We start from the raw sequence: 16,824 nt of genomic DNA, 5'->3' as shown, positions 1-16,824 counted from the left end.
TCCTGCCTTTCGCCCAATGTATGCTGGGATAGGCTCCAGCCCCCTGTGACCCTGTTCAGGATAAGTGGTGTAGGGGAAAATTCACAGAACAAAAGATCTCCCTCCTAAAAGCATGATAACCAATCACAAGTCAAAATCAGACTCCACCTTAGTGAGCAGGCTGGTTCCTCCAAAACTCTCGACGATGTGTGCTAAAAGTTTATCAATATATCTGTATTAAAGTATGATATCTACCCTGTATAGTTTCAAAATGATATTGACTGCTAAATTGTGCTAGAATTACACAGCAGCCAGCTGGCAGAGGGGGGGGGGGGGCATCTTGAACTGTGTAGACCAAACTGTTAAGGACACGGGCAGAGCAAGATATGACTGTACAGCTGATTTCTCCGGGACTCTTGATGTTTTATGCCAGAAGTGTATCTATTTGACCGAGAACATTAATTATAGCTGAGCTTATGAAAACGCAAGAAACCACAGTGAAAACTGTTGAAATGAGAGTAAAGAATGCTACGTACATTTACTCCCTTAGAGGAGAATAATTAATCAAATGTTTAGTATGTCTGTATATTAGAATAGTGTATTAGAAGTGAATATTAATGAAACGTTTAGTTTGTCTGTATATTTTCAATGATTACTGCTGCTTAGTTCGTCTTATAAAAGCGAAAGATACAGAGTGACGTGTATGGATGACGTGTTAGAGGGAGGGCATCCAGAACTTTATGAGGTCTGGTAGTTTGCCAAGAGCAGGTGCGGGGTGAAGTGAGGACACGTAGTTGGCAGAGTGCCCTGAACTTTGTACAGAGTTGGCAGAGCATAAGGACCGTTGGCAATTTGCCACAATGACGTTGTGGGAGGAGCGTTGGGAGGAGTTACGATAAGAAAAGTGTGGGTGATTTGCCAGAATGAGGTTTGAGGAGGAGTTGTAGGTGGAGTAACTGTGTATAAAATGGGTGTAAAAATGACAGTCGGGATTCAGTTCTGGAGAGCTGATCCGGCTTCATGTGCTGCTGCTAATAAAGTCTGATTTTCCTGAAGATCTTACTGCCTGGTGTCATCTTTTCCCTCGCGAAGATGTTTTTCGACAAATTGAAGATTTGGACTCTGTCGTTTCCTTGACACGACAGCGGGTTTGGATAATGGATGGATGGACGGATGACATTCCCCATGCTTGGTAGCAAACGTGGCTAACGTCTAATTATCACATGCCACAACAAAAACCGCCACATTTTCTCAGGTTGGATGTTGAGTTCTTGTCGGCTGAAATGTCTACATTTTTAGGCAGACAAAGGAAGCAACACATGCTTTAATTGGTTGTGGTAGACTGTAAAGAAACAGTAAGATAAAGCTGGAATATGGGGCCATGTGCCCCTTTCATGTACATGGCTACCTTAATTAACCCCATTATAATCTGTTGACATTTAGGGGAAACTAAAAAGTGAATTAAAAGGTTTATGAAAACCGCTGCACCAGGAATGGATGCCCCTGGGTGGCCTGAGAGCGGAGTAGCCAGGAGGGGGACGGTGGACGGAGATGGTCCTCCTGCACGGGGTCACAGGGCCCCGGGGGTTTTCAGGTCTGGGCCGTACAGGTGCTGCTCCAGGAAGGCCAAGATTCTGTGCCAGGAGTCCTCCTGGGCACTAGAGTGCGCTCTGACCTCCCCTCCCCAGAGAGCCACCACTGCGAAGCAAACAAGAGAAGAAGGTCATTATTTGAAATAAGTGGATTTGCTGTGATATTAAAACTCCCAACGTGTCATAGGTATGTGGGCGGAGCCAATCATAGATAATTGCAATTTCAGTATTTTAATAATTAATGCCAGCAAACTCCAGTTCTCCAGTGTGGTTACACATTGGGCAGATGATCCAACTCAATCACCTGAAAGTATTACTCAGTTTCAGTTTTAACATCAGGTTGCAGAAGTGGTGTCAATGATTTGCCTGTTGTTAGCCACAGCCTTCTTGGCAATTAAATAAAGTGGCAACCTGCAGCCTGTTGCACCAGTATAACGTAAGTTCCAATTTAGGCTAGTTTGAACGTAAATTCAGAGTTACGCCATAACTTAATGTAAACTGGTTGCACCAACTGATTTAGTGACAGTAACGCAAATAACCACACATTACAGCAGTGGTATGCAGAAGAGCATCTCTGAACACACAACGCATTATAACTCTTAAGTGGATAGGTTACAGCAGCAGAAGTCTAATAAAAGTAAAGTCTAGTAAAATGAGTCAAATAAATACCTAATGAAGTGCTCACTGAGTGTATAAAATAGTGTCGCTTTGGATTAAAAGCGTCTGCAAAATGACTAAAATGTAAATGTAAATATAAATGTGTAATACCAGACGTCAAATGGAACTGAGGCACCCCCTTGTGGCAGACACATAATACTACATCGTGATGAACAAATGAACAAACAGACAGAGAATTATCCTTTTTGGCACCTAAAGCTGAAAAAACCGCAATACCGCGAGTACAATAGTTATTACCACACTGAAGTCATTTGGTCTACATGACAGAAGATCATCATCAGGTTCCTCCTTACCCCACATATTGTGCAGACATGAATATAAAGTCTACAGGTTCCTTACCCCACATCTGACATATCATATACTGTTCTGTACCTTTTCCTCCTGACGCAGTAACAATGTAGTTGCTAAAGGCAATGTGCGGGGTGTAGGGGGGCTCAATCAGGTGTCCCGCCCCAGGGTAGGAGAGGATGGTCAACAGATGACCGTTTCCAGCCTCCTCCATCATCTTCTCCATCTGGAGGAAAAGCTTTGTTCACACACAGCAACTGGCAGAGTAAAACTGACCTGTGTGTGTCTGTGTGTGCTTATGCATGTGTGCTAAAACGTTTTTTTGGGGTCTCAGTGCAGATTTATAAATCACATGGTGCACAGACGGGGAATTAGCAGCAATGGAGTACCCGAACATCGATACTATCTTTGAATGATTCATGAAACACATTGTTGAATAAATGTTTTCAAATAGCATTGTCTATTGTATGCTTTAAAAAGTTATACAAGTAAGCATAACAACTCATGACATATTAAGTGTTTATAGACAAGTTTATACAGTTTAAAGCATTTTTAATCATGAAAAAACTGGTTTAAACAGGTGGTTTTAATGTTGTGGCTGATCGGTGTATCTCATCTTGCCTTACACTCATACATATGAAAGGCTAGCTCCACCACTGAATGTACAGACTGGTATGTAAAGACAGAAGCACAGACATCGGTACAGACAGCGGTATAGAGAGCGGGACAGACAGACTCACGTCTTCAGCCGACTCAGCGACTGGGCAGCTCTGATCATCTTCACCCACGATCAACAGCAGAGGACACTGTAACTGCCCCACCTGAAGATCACAACAACCAACAGTGACTAAAGCACCACACTCACAAGCCAATCAGAATGGGCAGAGGGATCTACAGCACAACACTCACAAGCCAATCAGAATGGGCAGAGGGATCTACAGCACCACACTCACAAGCCAATCAGAATGGGCAGAGAGATCTACAGCACAACACTCACCAGCCAATCAGAATGAGAAGAGTGATCTACAGCACAACACTCACCAGCCAATCAGAATGGGAAGAGTGATCTACAGCACAACACTCACCAGCCGATCAGAACGGACAGAATGGGGTGTGCCTATCGCTGTGTATAAACAATGAGGCAGAGAGAGTTTATATTTACTCACAGCAACCTTCTTGCTGGGGTCGGAGGGTATCGGCAAGAGAAGATCTCGCGAGATCACTCGATGCTCCTCATCATAACGGACCTTGTGGGCATCTCTGAAAACAAAATAAAATGAAATTAATGAATGAATGAATGAATGAACGATACACTGCAGATCACTTTCGCCACACAGAGCTGCAGGGTGACACTCACTTCTCAATATCCTTAAAGACGTCAGCCACAGATCCCCGCAGTGGCTGCACGTGGCTTCCGCTCACACATACCAGGCACCTGGGCTGGGAGAGAAAGAGCAGATGGGGTGTAGCATCTGATATGCGGCGTATTTCAGCGTTTCCTAACCGGTGTGCCGCCAGGCAAGGTGCCGCATGAAAAACCCTTTCAAAAAAAAAAGAAAAAAGAAAAACCTTCACAAAACCCAAATTAAATGTCATTAAAATGCATTTGGCTTCAATGTAATAACATCTTAAGGGATAGCCAACATGGCTTTCACATTCTTTGAGGAAGCTACCAAGTGCTTTGATGGTAGCAGGGTTTATGACATACATTTAGATTTCCAAAAGGTATTTGATAAGGTACCACATGACAGACTCATTATCAGATTTAAAATAGGTTTGGTAGCGTAGGCCCTTGGTTAGGGAATTTAATAGCACCAGTCTTAGTGATACTCACAATTTTATTTTCCCGATTCTTGTGTAATTATCGATAACTCGATAAAAAATTCAAGTGAATGTGACGATGATGAAAGGCACTGCTTCAATTAGGATTATGAGTAAGTATTGTCATAAAACAGAAAACCACACAAACATGTAAGATGCAGCACATAGAGACAAACATGAAGACTTACGGACGATGATGACTAAAACACAGGATGGGAAACAACCTCCTGACATTTGAAGGCCTTTGATAGATTAGATGCACTGACACATAGAAGTAACAATAAATAAATAGGCCTGATTGCGACGGCTGAGTGATGTGCTAGTAACCTCTCCTCAGGACAACAATCCAACTAATGCCAACGGATTTGAAGATCATGGGACAAGAACTGATGTTATTCTCATATTTCTCTTATGCTTATTTAAAAACTATGAGTGAAATATAAAATTATTAATGTAATTGATAGATGAAATGATTGATGTTATTGATAGCTAATGAATTTGCGATGCTAAAATAATTCATAAAAGAGTGATAACGTTAAAGTTAACTCTCAAGAATGTGAGACCTAGTGGTCTCAAAGGGGGGAATGTTGAAGTTTGATCAAAATGCTCCTATTGAAAACCAGGAATGCTTAGAATAATGATGAAGTTTGATTTAAATGCTTTTATTAAAACTGTGAAATGGTTAGAATTGAGAATAAGTGAATAAGTCAGCATGAGTAATTAGAACTGTGTGTCTGTTCAAACACATTGAGCTGCAAAGTAGAGAGTTTGTTTCATGAAAGTGCAGAGAACACTTAATCAGGTGTTTAAAAACCATACCATTGGATACGACCTGTTTTGACTAAGTGATGCAGGTCAAGCAATGTGGGTCTTTGCAGAGAAATGTTCCGAGTTAGTGATCACCAGCCAGTTTGCCTGCGTCATTACAGAGGCAAAAGGTTAAGACAGCTCAGCTTTCATAGAGTGACAGAAAATATTAAGGCGGGTTAAGAGAGACAATGTGATGTTATATGACAAATGATTGGTTAGCTTTATTGTATAAAGACTAGGATACTTCCTACTGTTACTTTGGAATTCTCTGGTCTCTTGAAGCTTCTTGCACAGAGCACACAGATTCCCCAGATTAATCTGTTTTATTTTAAACTAAAGATTTGTAATGAAGGCGGCACGGATGGTGCAGTGGGTAGCACTGCCGCCTCACAGCAAGGAGGTCCTGGGTTCGAATCCCCGTCGGCCGGGGCCTCTCTGTGCGGAGTTTGCATGTTCTCCCCGTGTCTGCGTGGGTTTCTTCCGGGTACTCTGGTTTCCTCCCACAGTCCAAAGACATGCACGTTAGGCTGATTGGAGAGTCTAAATTGCCCATAGGTATGAGTGTGTGAGTGAATGGTGTGTGTGCCCTGTGATGGACTGGCGACCTGTCCAGGGTGTATTCCTGCCTTTCGCCCAATGTATGCTGGGATAGGCTCCAGCCCCCCTGCGACCCTGATCAGGATAAGCGGGTTCAGATAATGGATGGATGGATGGATTTGTAATGAACAACTATTGACTGAGTGCTTCTTCAACATCATTGCTGCCAATACAACTTCACCCACGTAAAAGGAACGAGGAGGAAAAGCGACAAAAATGTTTCCTCAACATAGGTTTTGCAGAACGCATTTCAGAGTGCCATTTCTCTACACTGACAATGTTCTCTCACCTGGATCACGGACGAGTACACCGCCATCGACAGGACAACGGAGGTGCCAAAGCACAGTCCAAACATGGCGACCCGGTCACTGCACACCTGGGGATGCTCCTTCAGAATGGTGAATGCAGCCTGGCCCAGAAACATTTAAGCACATCATATTCTCCAGTGGGGAGATGACACACACATCCCCCTCCCAAAATTATTGGAACGGCAAGGTCAATTCCTTTGTTTTAGCTAAGCCAATTGAGTTCCAGGTCCAAAGTACATCGGATGACAGATCCAAATTTCAGCTTTTATTTCCTGGTATTTTCATCTAGATTTATTAAACAACGTAGAGAGCAGCAATATAGATTACAATTACAGCTGATAACAGTTTGCAAACAAGTAAAGACATGAGCCACAAACATTCTGCAACAAAGTTTTATGGACTGATGAGACCAATATTAACTTCCAAAGTGATGAAAAGGCCAAAGTGAAGAGAAAGAAGGGACCTGCTCAGGATTCAAAACATACAAGCTCATCTGTGAAACACGGTGGAGGAAGTGTCATTGCTTGGGCTTGCATGGCTGCTGACTGCCAAATTATGGAGAAACATTCTGAGAAATGCGTCCAAACTCAACAGTTTGGTGATGTCCATGGGTCGCAGGGTTGATGCACTTATTGCAAGCAAGGGATATGCCTCCAAATATTAAGTGTTATTTACTTTCTTTTACTTAAATAGTCTCTATTAAAATACTCACCAAAAAATTGGGTGGCATGATACCAAAGGTGCTATGTTATAAGTAGTTTAACACATCTAGGTATAAATACCAGGAAATAAAAGCTGAAATTCTGAGCTCTTGTCACATGTTCATCTTTTTATCTGGACCGCAGATGTATTCACTGTATTGCAAAAGCAAAGGAATTGGCCCCGCTGTTCGAATACTTTTGGAGGGGACTGTATATACGTATGCATGTAAACATGAAATCATTTTTCTGTGCATATATAGCCGTCCTCTCAGCCAGGTCTCTCCTCCTAAAAGAGACTTTACATCTCAACTGGATGCGGCCTGGTTAAATAAAGCTTAAATGAAAAACGAAATAAATAATAAGTTATCATGTACCTCAAAGTACTGTTTTCCAACTTGTCTAGAGGGGTCTGACAAGGCCTTTGGTGACATGTACTCCAGTGCCATGGAAACGTACCCATGTGATGCAAGCAGGGCTGCACGGTACTCCACTAAGCCTCCACCCCCTCCCCACATGTCCACAATTCCAGGGAAAGGTCCAGGACCTCAAAGAGAATAACACATTTACCTGTCTGGTGCACACACGCACTCACATACTGCATAGCTGCAGAAGACTGCATGGCTGCTGACCTCGCAGAATATAACAGCGAGGCAGAACGGTGCACCCAGGTCTGGCTGGACTTTGTTTAATTTGCCTGTACAAAGACTTTCTAAACAAGATCAAACATTGGCACGGCAGTGTTGCAATCACCTGGAGGCAGGAAGAGCGTTCCTCTGACCCCGCCCTCTGTGACCTCTACCCTGCGGACGCCTGGCGCCATGTACCAGCGCTCGGCGACGGCACAAGCCAACGCCTTCGTCTCTCTGAACCCCTGGCTGATGTGGCCACAGTACACAGAGATGTGCACCAACATCGGGGTGCTGAGATCCTTCTTCCGCAACCTGAGGAGTGTTCAAAACACCTTGAATGTTCCTGATGCATCTGATTCCTTTGGGTAATTAACTGTTTACTGGCCAAATTACAGGTGAGGGTGGTAACCTGAGTCCTGTTCTACTCCCAGGCACTGGCTTCATGCTCCAGAGCAGACCCATGGGCTCCACGCCCTGGTACGATCCTCCCACACACACATGTTCTGCAACTACGAACAAAACACACTGAACCTCAAAACAAGCAGGACTTAACAGGAAAGAGTTGGAGGTTGGTAACAAATCAGTGCATGCCACTGATTCCAGTATAAATTATAGAGCAGCATTTGACAACATCACATACAGTAATGAAATAACTGTCGACGTAATAATAAAGAGCTGCTCAGAATACTGCGCAAACACGTAAATTGCAAGGTGCGATAAAGCGGAGAAATCAGTTAAAAACCTTTCACGGTTCCTTCATCATCGCTGACATAATGTCCAAAAGCCTGCCAGAGGTCGTCATCCTCAGAGCGCAGTAGGGAGTGCAGAGTGACGTCTTGTCCGTGGAACAAATTCTGCACAACCACTCGGAACTTTTCATCCACTAGTCCCCTGGACGGACTGACGGACAGCATGGCGCTCATATTCTTCTCAGACATATTTCTTGTACTACCAAACGAGCGGTCGATACACATAAAACACGTGACCTCATGAACATTGTACCCTAACCTATGTCTAAAATACTCCATTCCCAGTCTAATACAAACAGAGGGGTGGAGACCAGAAACCCATCAGCAGCAAGTGAACCGCTGTGGCGCATCCAGAGGGGATGAGACTGCAAGCATATATAAGAGTGTGTACCCAATGGACCGTTGCGTTGTAACGCGGATCCCACGGCTTTTGTGATTGGATTATACCTGATGGAACTTTGCTGCAAGACTCTTGATTATCAGATTTGGACTGTAAGGTTTGAATTTGAGTTTGAATTTGGACTCAAATTTGTTGTCTTGCTCCTGAATGCTACGTTGCCAGATGAAGAAAACAATCAGACGGGTTTTAATAGATTTTTATAGATCAAAAGAATCAATGTTAACAATGCATGCCGCACTTTGCTTGCTAGGAAATGTGGCTAACGTTGGTAACATTTGCAGCCTGGCCCAGAAACATTTAAGCACATCATATTCTCCAGTGGGGAGATGACACACACATCCCCCTCCCAAAATTATTGGAACGGCAAGGTCAATTCCTTTGTTTTAGCTATACACCGAAGACAATTGAGTTCCAGGTCCAAAGTATATCGGATGACAGATCCAAATTTCAGCTTTTATTTCCTGGTATTTTCATCTAGATTTATTTAACAACGTAGAGAGCAGCAATATAGATTACAATTACAGCTGATAACAGTTTGCAAACAAGTAAACATTCTGCAACAAAGTTTTATGGACTGATGAGACCAAGATTAACTTCCAAAGTGATGAAAAGGCCAAAGTGAAGAGAAAGAAGGGACCTGCTCATGATTCAAAACATACAAGCTCATCTGTGAAACACGGTGGAGAAAGTGTCATTGCTTGGGCTTGCATGGCTGCTGACTGCCAAATTATGGAGAAACATTCTGAGAAATGCGTCCAAACTCAACAGTTTGGTGATGTCCATGGGTCGCAGGGTTGATGCACCTATTGCAAGCAAGGGATATGCCTACAAATATTAAGTGTTATTTACCTTCTTTTACGTAAATAGTCTCTATTAAAATACTTTTGCTCACCAAAAAATTGGGTGGCCTGATACCAAAGGTGCTATGTTATAAGTAGTTTAACACATCTAGGTATAAATACCAGGAAATCCATCCATCCATTATCTGAACCCGCTTATCCTGATCAGGGTCGCAGGGGGGCTGGAGCCTATCCCAGCATACATTGGGCGAAAGGCAGGAATACTCCCTGGACAGGTCGCCAGTCTATCGCAGGGCACACACACCATTCACTCACACAGTCATACCTACGGGCAATTTAGACTCTCCAATCAGCCTAATGTGCATGTCTTTGGACTGTGGGAGGAAACCAGAGTACCCGGAGGAAACCCACGCAGACACGGGGAGAACATGCAAACTCCGCACAGAGAGGCCCCGGCCGACGGGGATTCGAACCCAGGACCTCCTTGCTGTGAGGCGGCAGTGCTACCCACTGCACCATCCGTGCCGCCATACCAGGAAATAAAAGCTGAAATTCTGAGCTCTTGTCACATGTTCATTTTTTTATCTGAACCGCAGGTGTATTCACTGTATTGCAAAAACAAAGGAATTGGCCTCGCTGTTCCAGTACTTTGGGAGGGGACTGTATATACGTATGCATGTAAACATGAAATCATTTTTCTGTGCATATACAGCCGTCCTCTCAGCCAGGTCTCTCCTCCTAAAAGAGACTTTACATCTCAACTGGATTCTGCCTGGTTAAATAAAGCTTAAATGCAAAACGAAATAAATAAAAAGTTATCATGTACCTCAAAGTACTGTTTTCCAACTTGTCTAGAGGGGTCTGACAAGGCCTTTGGTGACATGTACTCCAGTGCCATGGAAACGTACCCATGTGATGCAAACCGGGCGGCACGGTACTCTACTAAGCCTCCACCCCCTCCCCACATGTCCAAAATTCCAGGGAAAGGTCCAGAACCTCAAAGAGAATAACACATTTACCTGTCTGGTGCACACACGCACTCACATACTGCATAGCTGCAGAAGACTGCATGGCTGGCAGAATATAACAGCGAGGCAGAACGGTGCACCCAGGTCGGACTGGCCTTCATGGCTGGACTTTGTTTAATTTGCCTGTCCAAAGACTTTCTAAACAAGATCAAACAATGGCATATCAGTGTTGCAATCACCTGGAGGCAGGAAGAGCGTTCCTCTGACCCCGCCCTCTGTGACCTCTACCCTGCGGACGCCCGGTGCCATGTACCAGCGCTCGGCGACGGCACAAGCCAACGCCTTCGTCTCTCTGAACCCCTGGCTGATGTGGCCACAGTACACAGAGATCGGGGTGCTGAGATCCTTCTTCCGCAACCTGAGGAGTGTTCAAAACACCTTGAATGTTCCTGATGCATCTCATCCCTTTGGGTAATTAACTGTTTACTGGCCAAATTACAGGTGAGGGTGCTAACCTGAGTCCTGTTCTACTCCCAGGCACTGGCTTCATGCTCCAGAGCAGACCCATGGGCTCCATGCCCTGATACGATCCTCCCACACACACATGTTCTGCAACTACGAACAAAACACACTGAACCTCAAAACAAGCAGGACTTAACAGGAAAGAGTTGGAGGTTGGTAACAAATCAGTGCTTGCCACTGATTCCAGTATAAATTATAGAGCAGCATTTGACAACATCACATACAGTCATGAAATAACTGTCGACGTAATCATAAAGAGCGGATCAGAATACTGCGCAAACACGTAAATTGCAAGGTGCGATAAAGCGGAGAAATCAGTGAAAAACCTTTCACGGTTCCTTCGTCATCGCTGACATAATGTCCAAAAGCCTGCCAGAGGTCGTCATCCTCAGAGCGCACAAGGGAGTGCAGAGTGACGTCTTGTCCGTGGGACAAATTCTGCACAACCACTCGGAACTTTTCATCCACTAGTCCCCTGGACGGACTGACGGACAGCAAGGCGCTCATATTGTTCTCAGACATATTTCTTGTAATACTAAACGAGACGTCGATACACATAAAACATGTGACCTCGTGAATATTGTACCCTAACCTACGTCTACAACGTCTGGTTAGTATGTTAGAGCAAGGTAAAGACGACATTACCAGTCTAATACAAATTCGCAAAGTTTCTTGATTACAAACGTACTGTATAATCAGAATTCGAGTTATAACAAATAAAATGCAGACAATGAAAATGCAACCTGGGACATGTTTAAATACATTTAGGAATGACCCATAACTTCACATAACAATCAGCTGCTAACGTTTTTCTGACACTGCCACGCTGTACGACTTAAGGTAAACCAAGTCGTTATAGCAACGTATTGAGGTGGATCGCAACCATCACTCGTAAAAACTTCTACGACTACGACTGGCGCAATAACGTAGCTACTATGGCAGTTGCACAAGTTTTAATAACTTCGTCCTGAATCAATTATACAGTATCTATTTCATTTTGACGGTTAAAAAAGGATACTGAAACGTTCAATCGATTCACTCCGTCTACGTTTGCCAGGCATACGTTTTTATGGTTATATCGGAAATGAAGGAGGGGCTTATTCATTCTGCTGAAATTGCAGACCGTTAATTTGCAAGTGTGATGCTGTGAATATAATCACTGAGACTTAAGTATTAAGTCTAAGTATTTCAGTCCGTTTGTTTCTTTCACTTGCATTCACATTTGAACCCCAAGACCACTGTATGTGGGCAGCCTGTAGCGTAGTGGTTAAGAATCGAATCCCAGCGCAGCCACAATAAGATCCGCACAGCCATTGGGCCCTTGAGCAAAGCCCTTAACCCTGCATTACCCCAGGGAGGATTGGGGGGACTGTACGTCGCTCTGGATAAGAGCGTCTGCCAAATGCCAATAATGTAATATAATGTCTAAAGTCCAAGGTGTGTGTAAATAAGTTCTTCAAGCCAGGACCAGGCCTGAAGCATGCAATCAAATTATATGATAAATCCTAGAAAACACTCAATGATCACTATTTGGTAAACCGGTCTACCAGCTCGTTAATGCAAACATCTAATCAGCCAACCATGTGGCAGCACAAAAGCATGCGCACATGGTCAAGATGTTTGGTTGTTGTTCAGATTAAACATCACAATGGAGAAGACACATGACCCAAGAGACTTTGACTGTTGAATGGTTATTGGTGGCAGACAGGGTGTCACAGGAAAAGCATCACAGAAACTGCGTGACCTCCTGGGATTTTGACACACACAACAGACCCTACAGTTTACAGAGAATGATGCGAAAAACGCTTTAGTGAGCGGCAGTTCTGTGGGTGAAAAGGAGTTCAGTGTGTTTATGTTTCACACAGTTGGAGGTAAAAAGGGAAAACCATGACCTTTGCAGCCTTGTACTCCAGAATAATTGTAAAACTACTAAAAATATTTTCAAAATATATGTTAAAATGCAGGATCTTGTACTTTGGTCATACCCTGTAGTATAACATTTCATACTTGTGCTATAAAACACCAGTGTGTCCTCGCATTTAATGGCAGCTTGATGTCATGTAGACGGTGTGACGTTTTTTTTTTTCATATTAAATTATTTTTAACAAACAGGTCTTTATAAAGCAAGTAAAAAATAAATAAATAAAAGGTCTATGAACCAGATGAAAACAGATGTAGTATTCATTTTCTGATGCGTAATAATAAAAATGCTTGATCTCTGCAGTCACCAACGCACCCACCTCCCAACACTCTCAGGCCAGGAGTGACCACAACAGCCCCACCCAGTCAGGTTTATTTCCCAACCCCAGCAGATGAATTTCCAGGTCTGATGACCTCCAAGCCTGTGCAGCAGCGATACAAGGATACAACAAAATTGCAGCTAAAAACCTACACATATAAAACTGAGAGGAGCCCTCTCAATCACAAACTGCATCGACAAACACCAACAAAGACCACCTGAAACAGTGACGCATCCAGGAAGCAGCATCCACCAATCAACAGTTGTCATTGTTAGTTACACCTCCGTCTGTGATTGGAGCTGTGTTTTCTACCAGCAGGGTGACATCACAATGGTCTATCCATACTTCAGCGTCCCATTTGCAGACTCCCTCGGTCGTGGGGCACACCCAGTTACCATGGAGACGGCCTTTTCCTGACAGCTCTGTGCAGGATCACTTTGCAATCAGCTCAGACCAAGTGACAAAACAGGATTTGAGGGAGTAATACGGCAGACATTTTTCATTTTACAAAATCAAAAAATGTATATGAAGCGTTCACCGTTTCGGTGCCGCTGTAACGCAATCGTGAATTAACTTAATTTTAAAGGACAATTTACATGGTATGCTATGAATAATATAACTGATATTATTCCCCTGGTTACAACTTTTATGGACCACCAAGCTGGCAGAATTACGCTCTTTACTGAATGAAACAAATGCAATTCTCGAGTGAGACTTTGCAGAAGACTGCATGGCTGGCAGAATATAACAGCGAGGCAGAACGGTGCACCCAGGTCGGACTGGCCTTCATGGCTGGACTTTGTTTAATTTGCCTGTCCAAAGACTTTCTAAACAAGAGCAAACATTGGCATAAGGTTTGACCAGTTTGTTAACAGGCTATGGGAAAGTCACTGACTTTTTAGTGTGACAGTGGCTTAGAGAAATGCACTCAGTCAGCAATTTATTAGGTAGACCTCTACGCCAGCTTGTTAATGCAAATATTTCATCAGCCAATCCTGTGGCAGCAACTAAATGCATAAAAACTGCTGATGTGGTCAAAAGGTTCAGCTGTTGTTCAGACCAAATTAAGAAATATGATCTAAGTGACTTTGACACACACCAACCTCCTGCACCTGGAGCATTCATTCTCAGTTACTTCCATCACTGGTAAATTAATGGCATTGTTTCCATTTACATGTTGAACTGATTGAATTGAAAGTGGATTGACCAGCTCTCAGCTGTATCATGCGATTATCATACAGGTATCCTAACTCTCCAGCAGGGGGCAGTGTGTGTTTCGGTCATTGACACTGAAATCAACCATGTGGAGCGGCCAGGGATCTCCTGTGTGTCAGTGGGTTGGGGCCCATGTACTTTGGGGACCATGGGATACTATGACACCAGTGACCTTTGGATCATGCCATTTCTTCTCTCTACTCCCACCCTCTCCCCCTCTCCTCTTTTCTCTCCTCTCTTTCTCTGCCTCTCTTCCTCTTCTTCCTCGTATATCACTCCATAGGTCTTTACCAGCTTTGTCTTTTACATAAATATTATGTTCACCCAAAAATGTTCAGGTTATGATGTCAACACCATCAATAGGACCTTTGGTCTTGGGAATTTGAGTCATTGCCACGATATGACTTAGCTGAAGCTGCATGACACGGTTTTGTTTGACTAATTCCTTACAATGTTGCTGTACTATCTAGCACACCACATCAATTATTTTCATTGTTATAAGGGCGACATTGGCTCAGGCGGTCCCTGAGCAAGACACCTAACCCTGAATGCTCCTGACGAGCTGGTTTGGTGCCTTGCATGGCAGCCAATCACTGCTGGTGTATGAATGGGTGAATGAGAAGCATAAATTGTACAGCGCATTGGATAAAGGGGCTATATAAATGCATATGAATAAATAAAAGGTTATATGAATAAATATAACCAAAACAGCAATAACCCCAATGTGTAGTATGGAATATTTTCCTTATTTATCCTATGTATCAGTATTGACCAATAATGTGACTGAAAGTATATATATTGCACAAACAGCACTGAAGTATCATATTTGCACTGTTTTGTACTCTGAACCGCTGTGGCGCATCCAGAGGGGATGAGACTGCAAGCATATATACGAGTGTGTACCCAACGCGGATCCCACGGCTTTTGTGATTGGATTATACCTGATGGAATAAAAGCCTATTATTCAACACTTTGCTGCAAGACTCTTGATTATCAGATTTGGACTGTAAGATTTGAATTTGGACTCAAATTTGTTGTCTTGGGGAACCACAACAGTAGCTTAGAGCTCTTCAAATCATGCTCCCGAATGCTACGTTGCCAGATGAAGAAAACAATAAGACGGGTTTTTATAGATTAAAAGAATCAATGTTAACATTGCATGCCGCTCTTTGCTTGCTAGGAAACGTGGCTAACGTTGGTAACATTTGTAATGGATCATGGCGAAAACTGAAGTTTAGCATTAACGTTATGCATGACATTCCCCATGCTTGGTAGCAAACGTGTCTAACGTTGGTAGCATTTGTAATGGATCATGACGAAAACTGAAGTTTAACATTAACGTTATGCATGACATTCCCCAGCCGGCACGGATGTGGGTAGCACTGCCGCCTCACAGCAAGGAGCTCCTGGGTTCGAATCCCCGTCGGCCGGGGCCTCTCTGTGCGGAGTTTGCATGTTCTCCCCATGTCTGCGTGGGTTTCCTCCGGGTACTCCGGTTTCCTCCCACAGTCCAAAGACATGCAGGTTAGGCTGATTGGAGAGTCTAAATTGCCCATAGGTATAGGTATGAGTATGAGTATGAGTGTGTGTGTGTGAGTGAATGGTGTGTGTGCCCTGCGGTGGACTGGCGACCTGTCCAGGGTGTATTCCTGCCTTTCACCCAATGTATGCTGGGATAGGCTCCAGCCCCCTGTGACCCTGTTCAGGATAAGCGGTGTAGGGGAAAATTCACAGAACAAAAGATCTCCCTCCTAAAAGCATGATAACCAATCACAAGTCAAAATCAGACTCCACCTTAGTGAGCAGGCTGGTTCCTCCAAAACTCTCGACGATGTGTGCTAAAAGTTTATCAATATATCTGTATTAAAGTATGATATCTACCCTGTATAGTTTCAAAATGATATTAACTGCTAAATTGTGCTAGAATTACACAGCAAACTGTTAAGGACACGGGCAGAGCAAGATATGACTGTACAGCTGATTTCTCCGGGACTCTTGATGTTTTATGCCAGAAGTGTATCTATTTGACCGAGAACATTAATTATAGCTGAGCTTGTGAAAACGCAAGAAACCACAGTGAAAACTGTTGAAATGAGAGCAAAGAATGCCACGTACATTTACTCCCTTAGAGGAGACTAATTAATCAAATGTTTAGTATGTCTGTATATTAGAATAGTGTATTAGAAGTGAATATTAATGAAACGTTTAGTTTGTCTGTATATTTTCAATGATTACTGCTGCTTAGTTCGTCTTATAAAAGCGAAAGATACAGAGTGACGTGTATGGATGACGTGTTAGAGGGAGGGCATCCAGAACTTTATGAGGTCTGGTAGTTTGCCAAGAGCAGGTGCGGGGTGAAGTGAGGACACGTAGTTGGCAGAGTGCCCTGAACTTTGTACAGAGTTGGCAGAGCATAAGGACCGTTGGCAATTTGCCACAATGACGTTGTGGGAGGAGCGTTGGGAGGAGTTACGATAAGAAAAGTGTGGGTGATTTGCCAGAATGAGGTTTGAGGAGGAGTTGTAGG

General features: G+C 43.5%; 2 protein-coding genes across 2 annotated transcripts; both read right to left on the bottom strand.

Annotated features, from left to right (window-relative positions):
• Nucleotides 1-1,285: 1,285 nt before the first annotated feature.
• Nucleotides 1,286-8,341, bottom strand: LOC133119161 (peroxisomal succinyl-coenzyme A thioesterase-like). The gene is made up of 10 exons (XM_061229612.1): nt 8,146-8,341; nt 7,813-7,912; nt 7,525-7,715; nt 7,149-7,318; nt 6,055-6,174; nt 3,895-3,977; nt 3,704-3,797; nt 3,278-3,358; nt 2,622-2,763; nt 1,286-1,677 (listed from the first exon to the last, which is right to left on the bottom strand). Exons 1-10 carry the CDS (start codon nt 8,339-8,341, stop codon nt 1,550-1,552), a joined length of 1,305 nt encoding a protein of 434 aa, XP_061085596.1. The 3' UTR covers nt 1,286-1,549.
• An 874-nt stretch (nt 8,342-9,215) lies between these two features.
• LOC133119352 (peroxisomal succinyl-coenzyme A thioesterase-like) lies at nt 9,216-11,364 on the bottom strand. Its single transcript, XM_061229889.1, has 5 exons — nt 11,169-11,364; nt 10,836-10,935; nt 10,560-10,738; nt 10,219-10,348; nt 9,216-9,219 (listed from the first exon to the last, which is right to left on the bottom strand). The coding sequence occupies exons 1-5, from the start codon at nt 11,362-11,364 to the stop codon at nt 9,216-9,218; spliced, it is 609 nt and encodes a 202-aa protein (XP_061085873.1).
• Nucleotides 11,365-16,824: the final 5,460 nt, after the last annotated feature.

This window comes from Conger conger, chromosome 19 (assembly GCF_963514075.1).
Source record: "Conger conger chromosome 19, fConCon1.1, whole genome shotgun sequence".
Classification (NCBI taxonomy): domain Eukaryota; kingdom Metazoa; phylum Chordata; class Actinopteri; order Anguilliformes; family Congridae; genus Conger; species Conger conger.
Note: the sequence above shows the minus strand (reverse complement) of the source record. Positions and strands in the feature narration are given on the sequence as shown.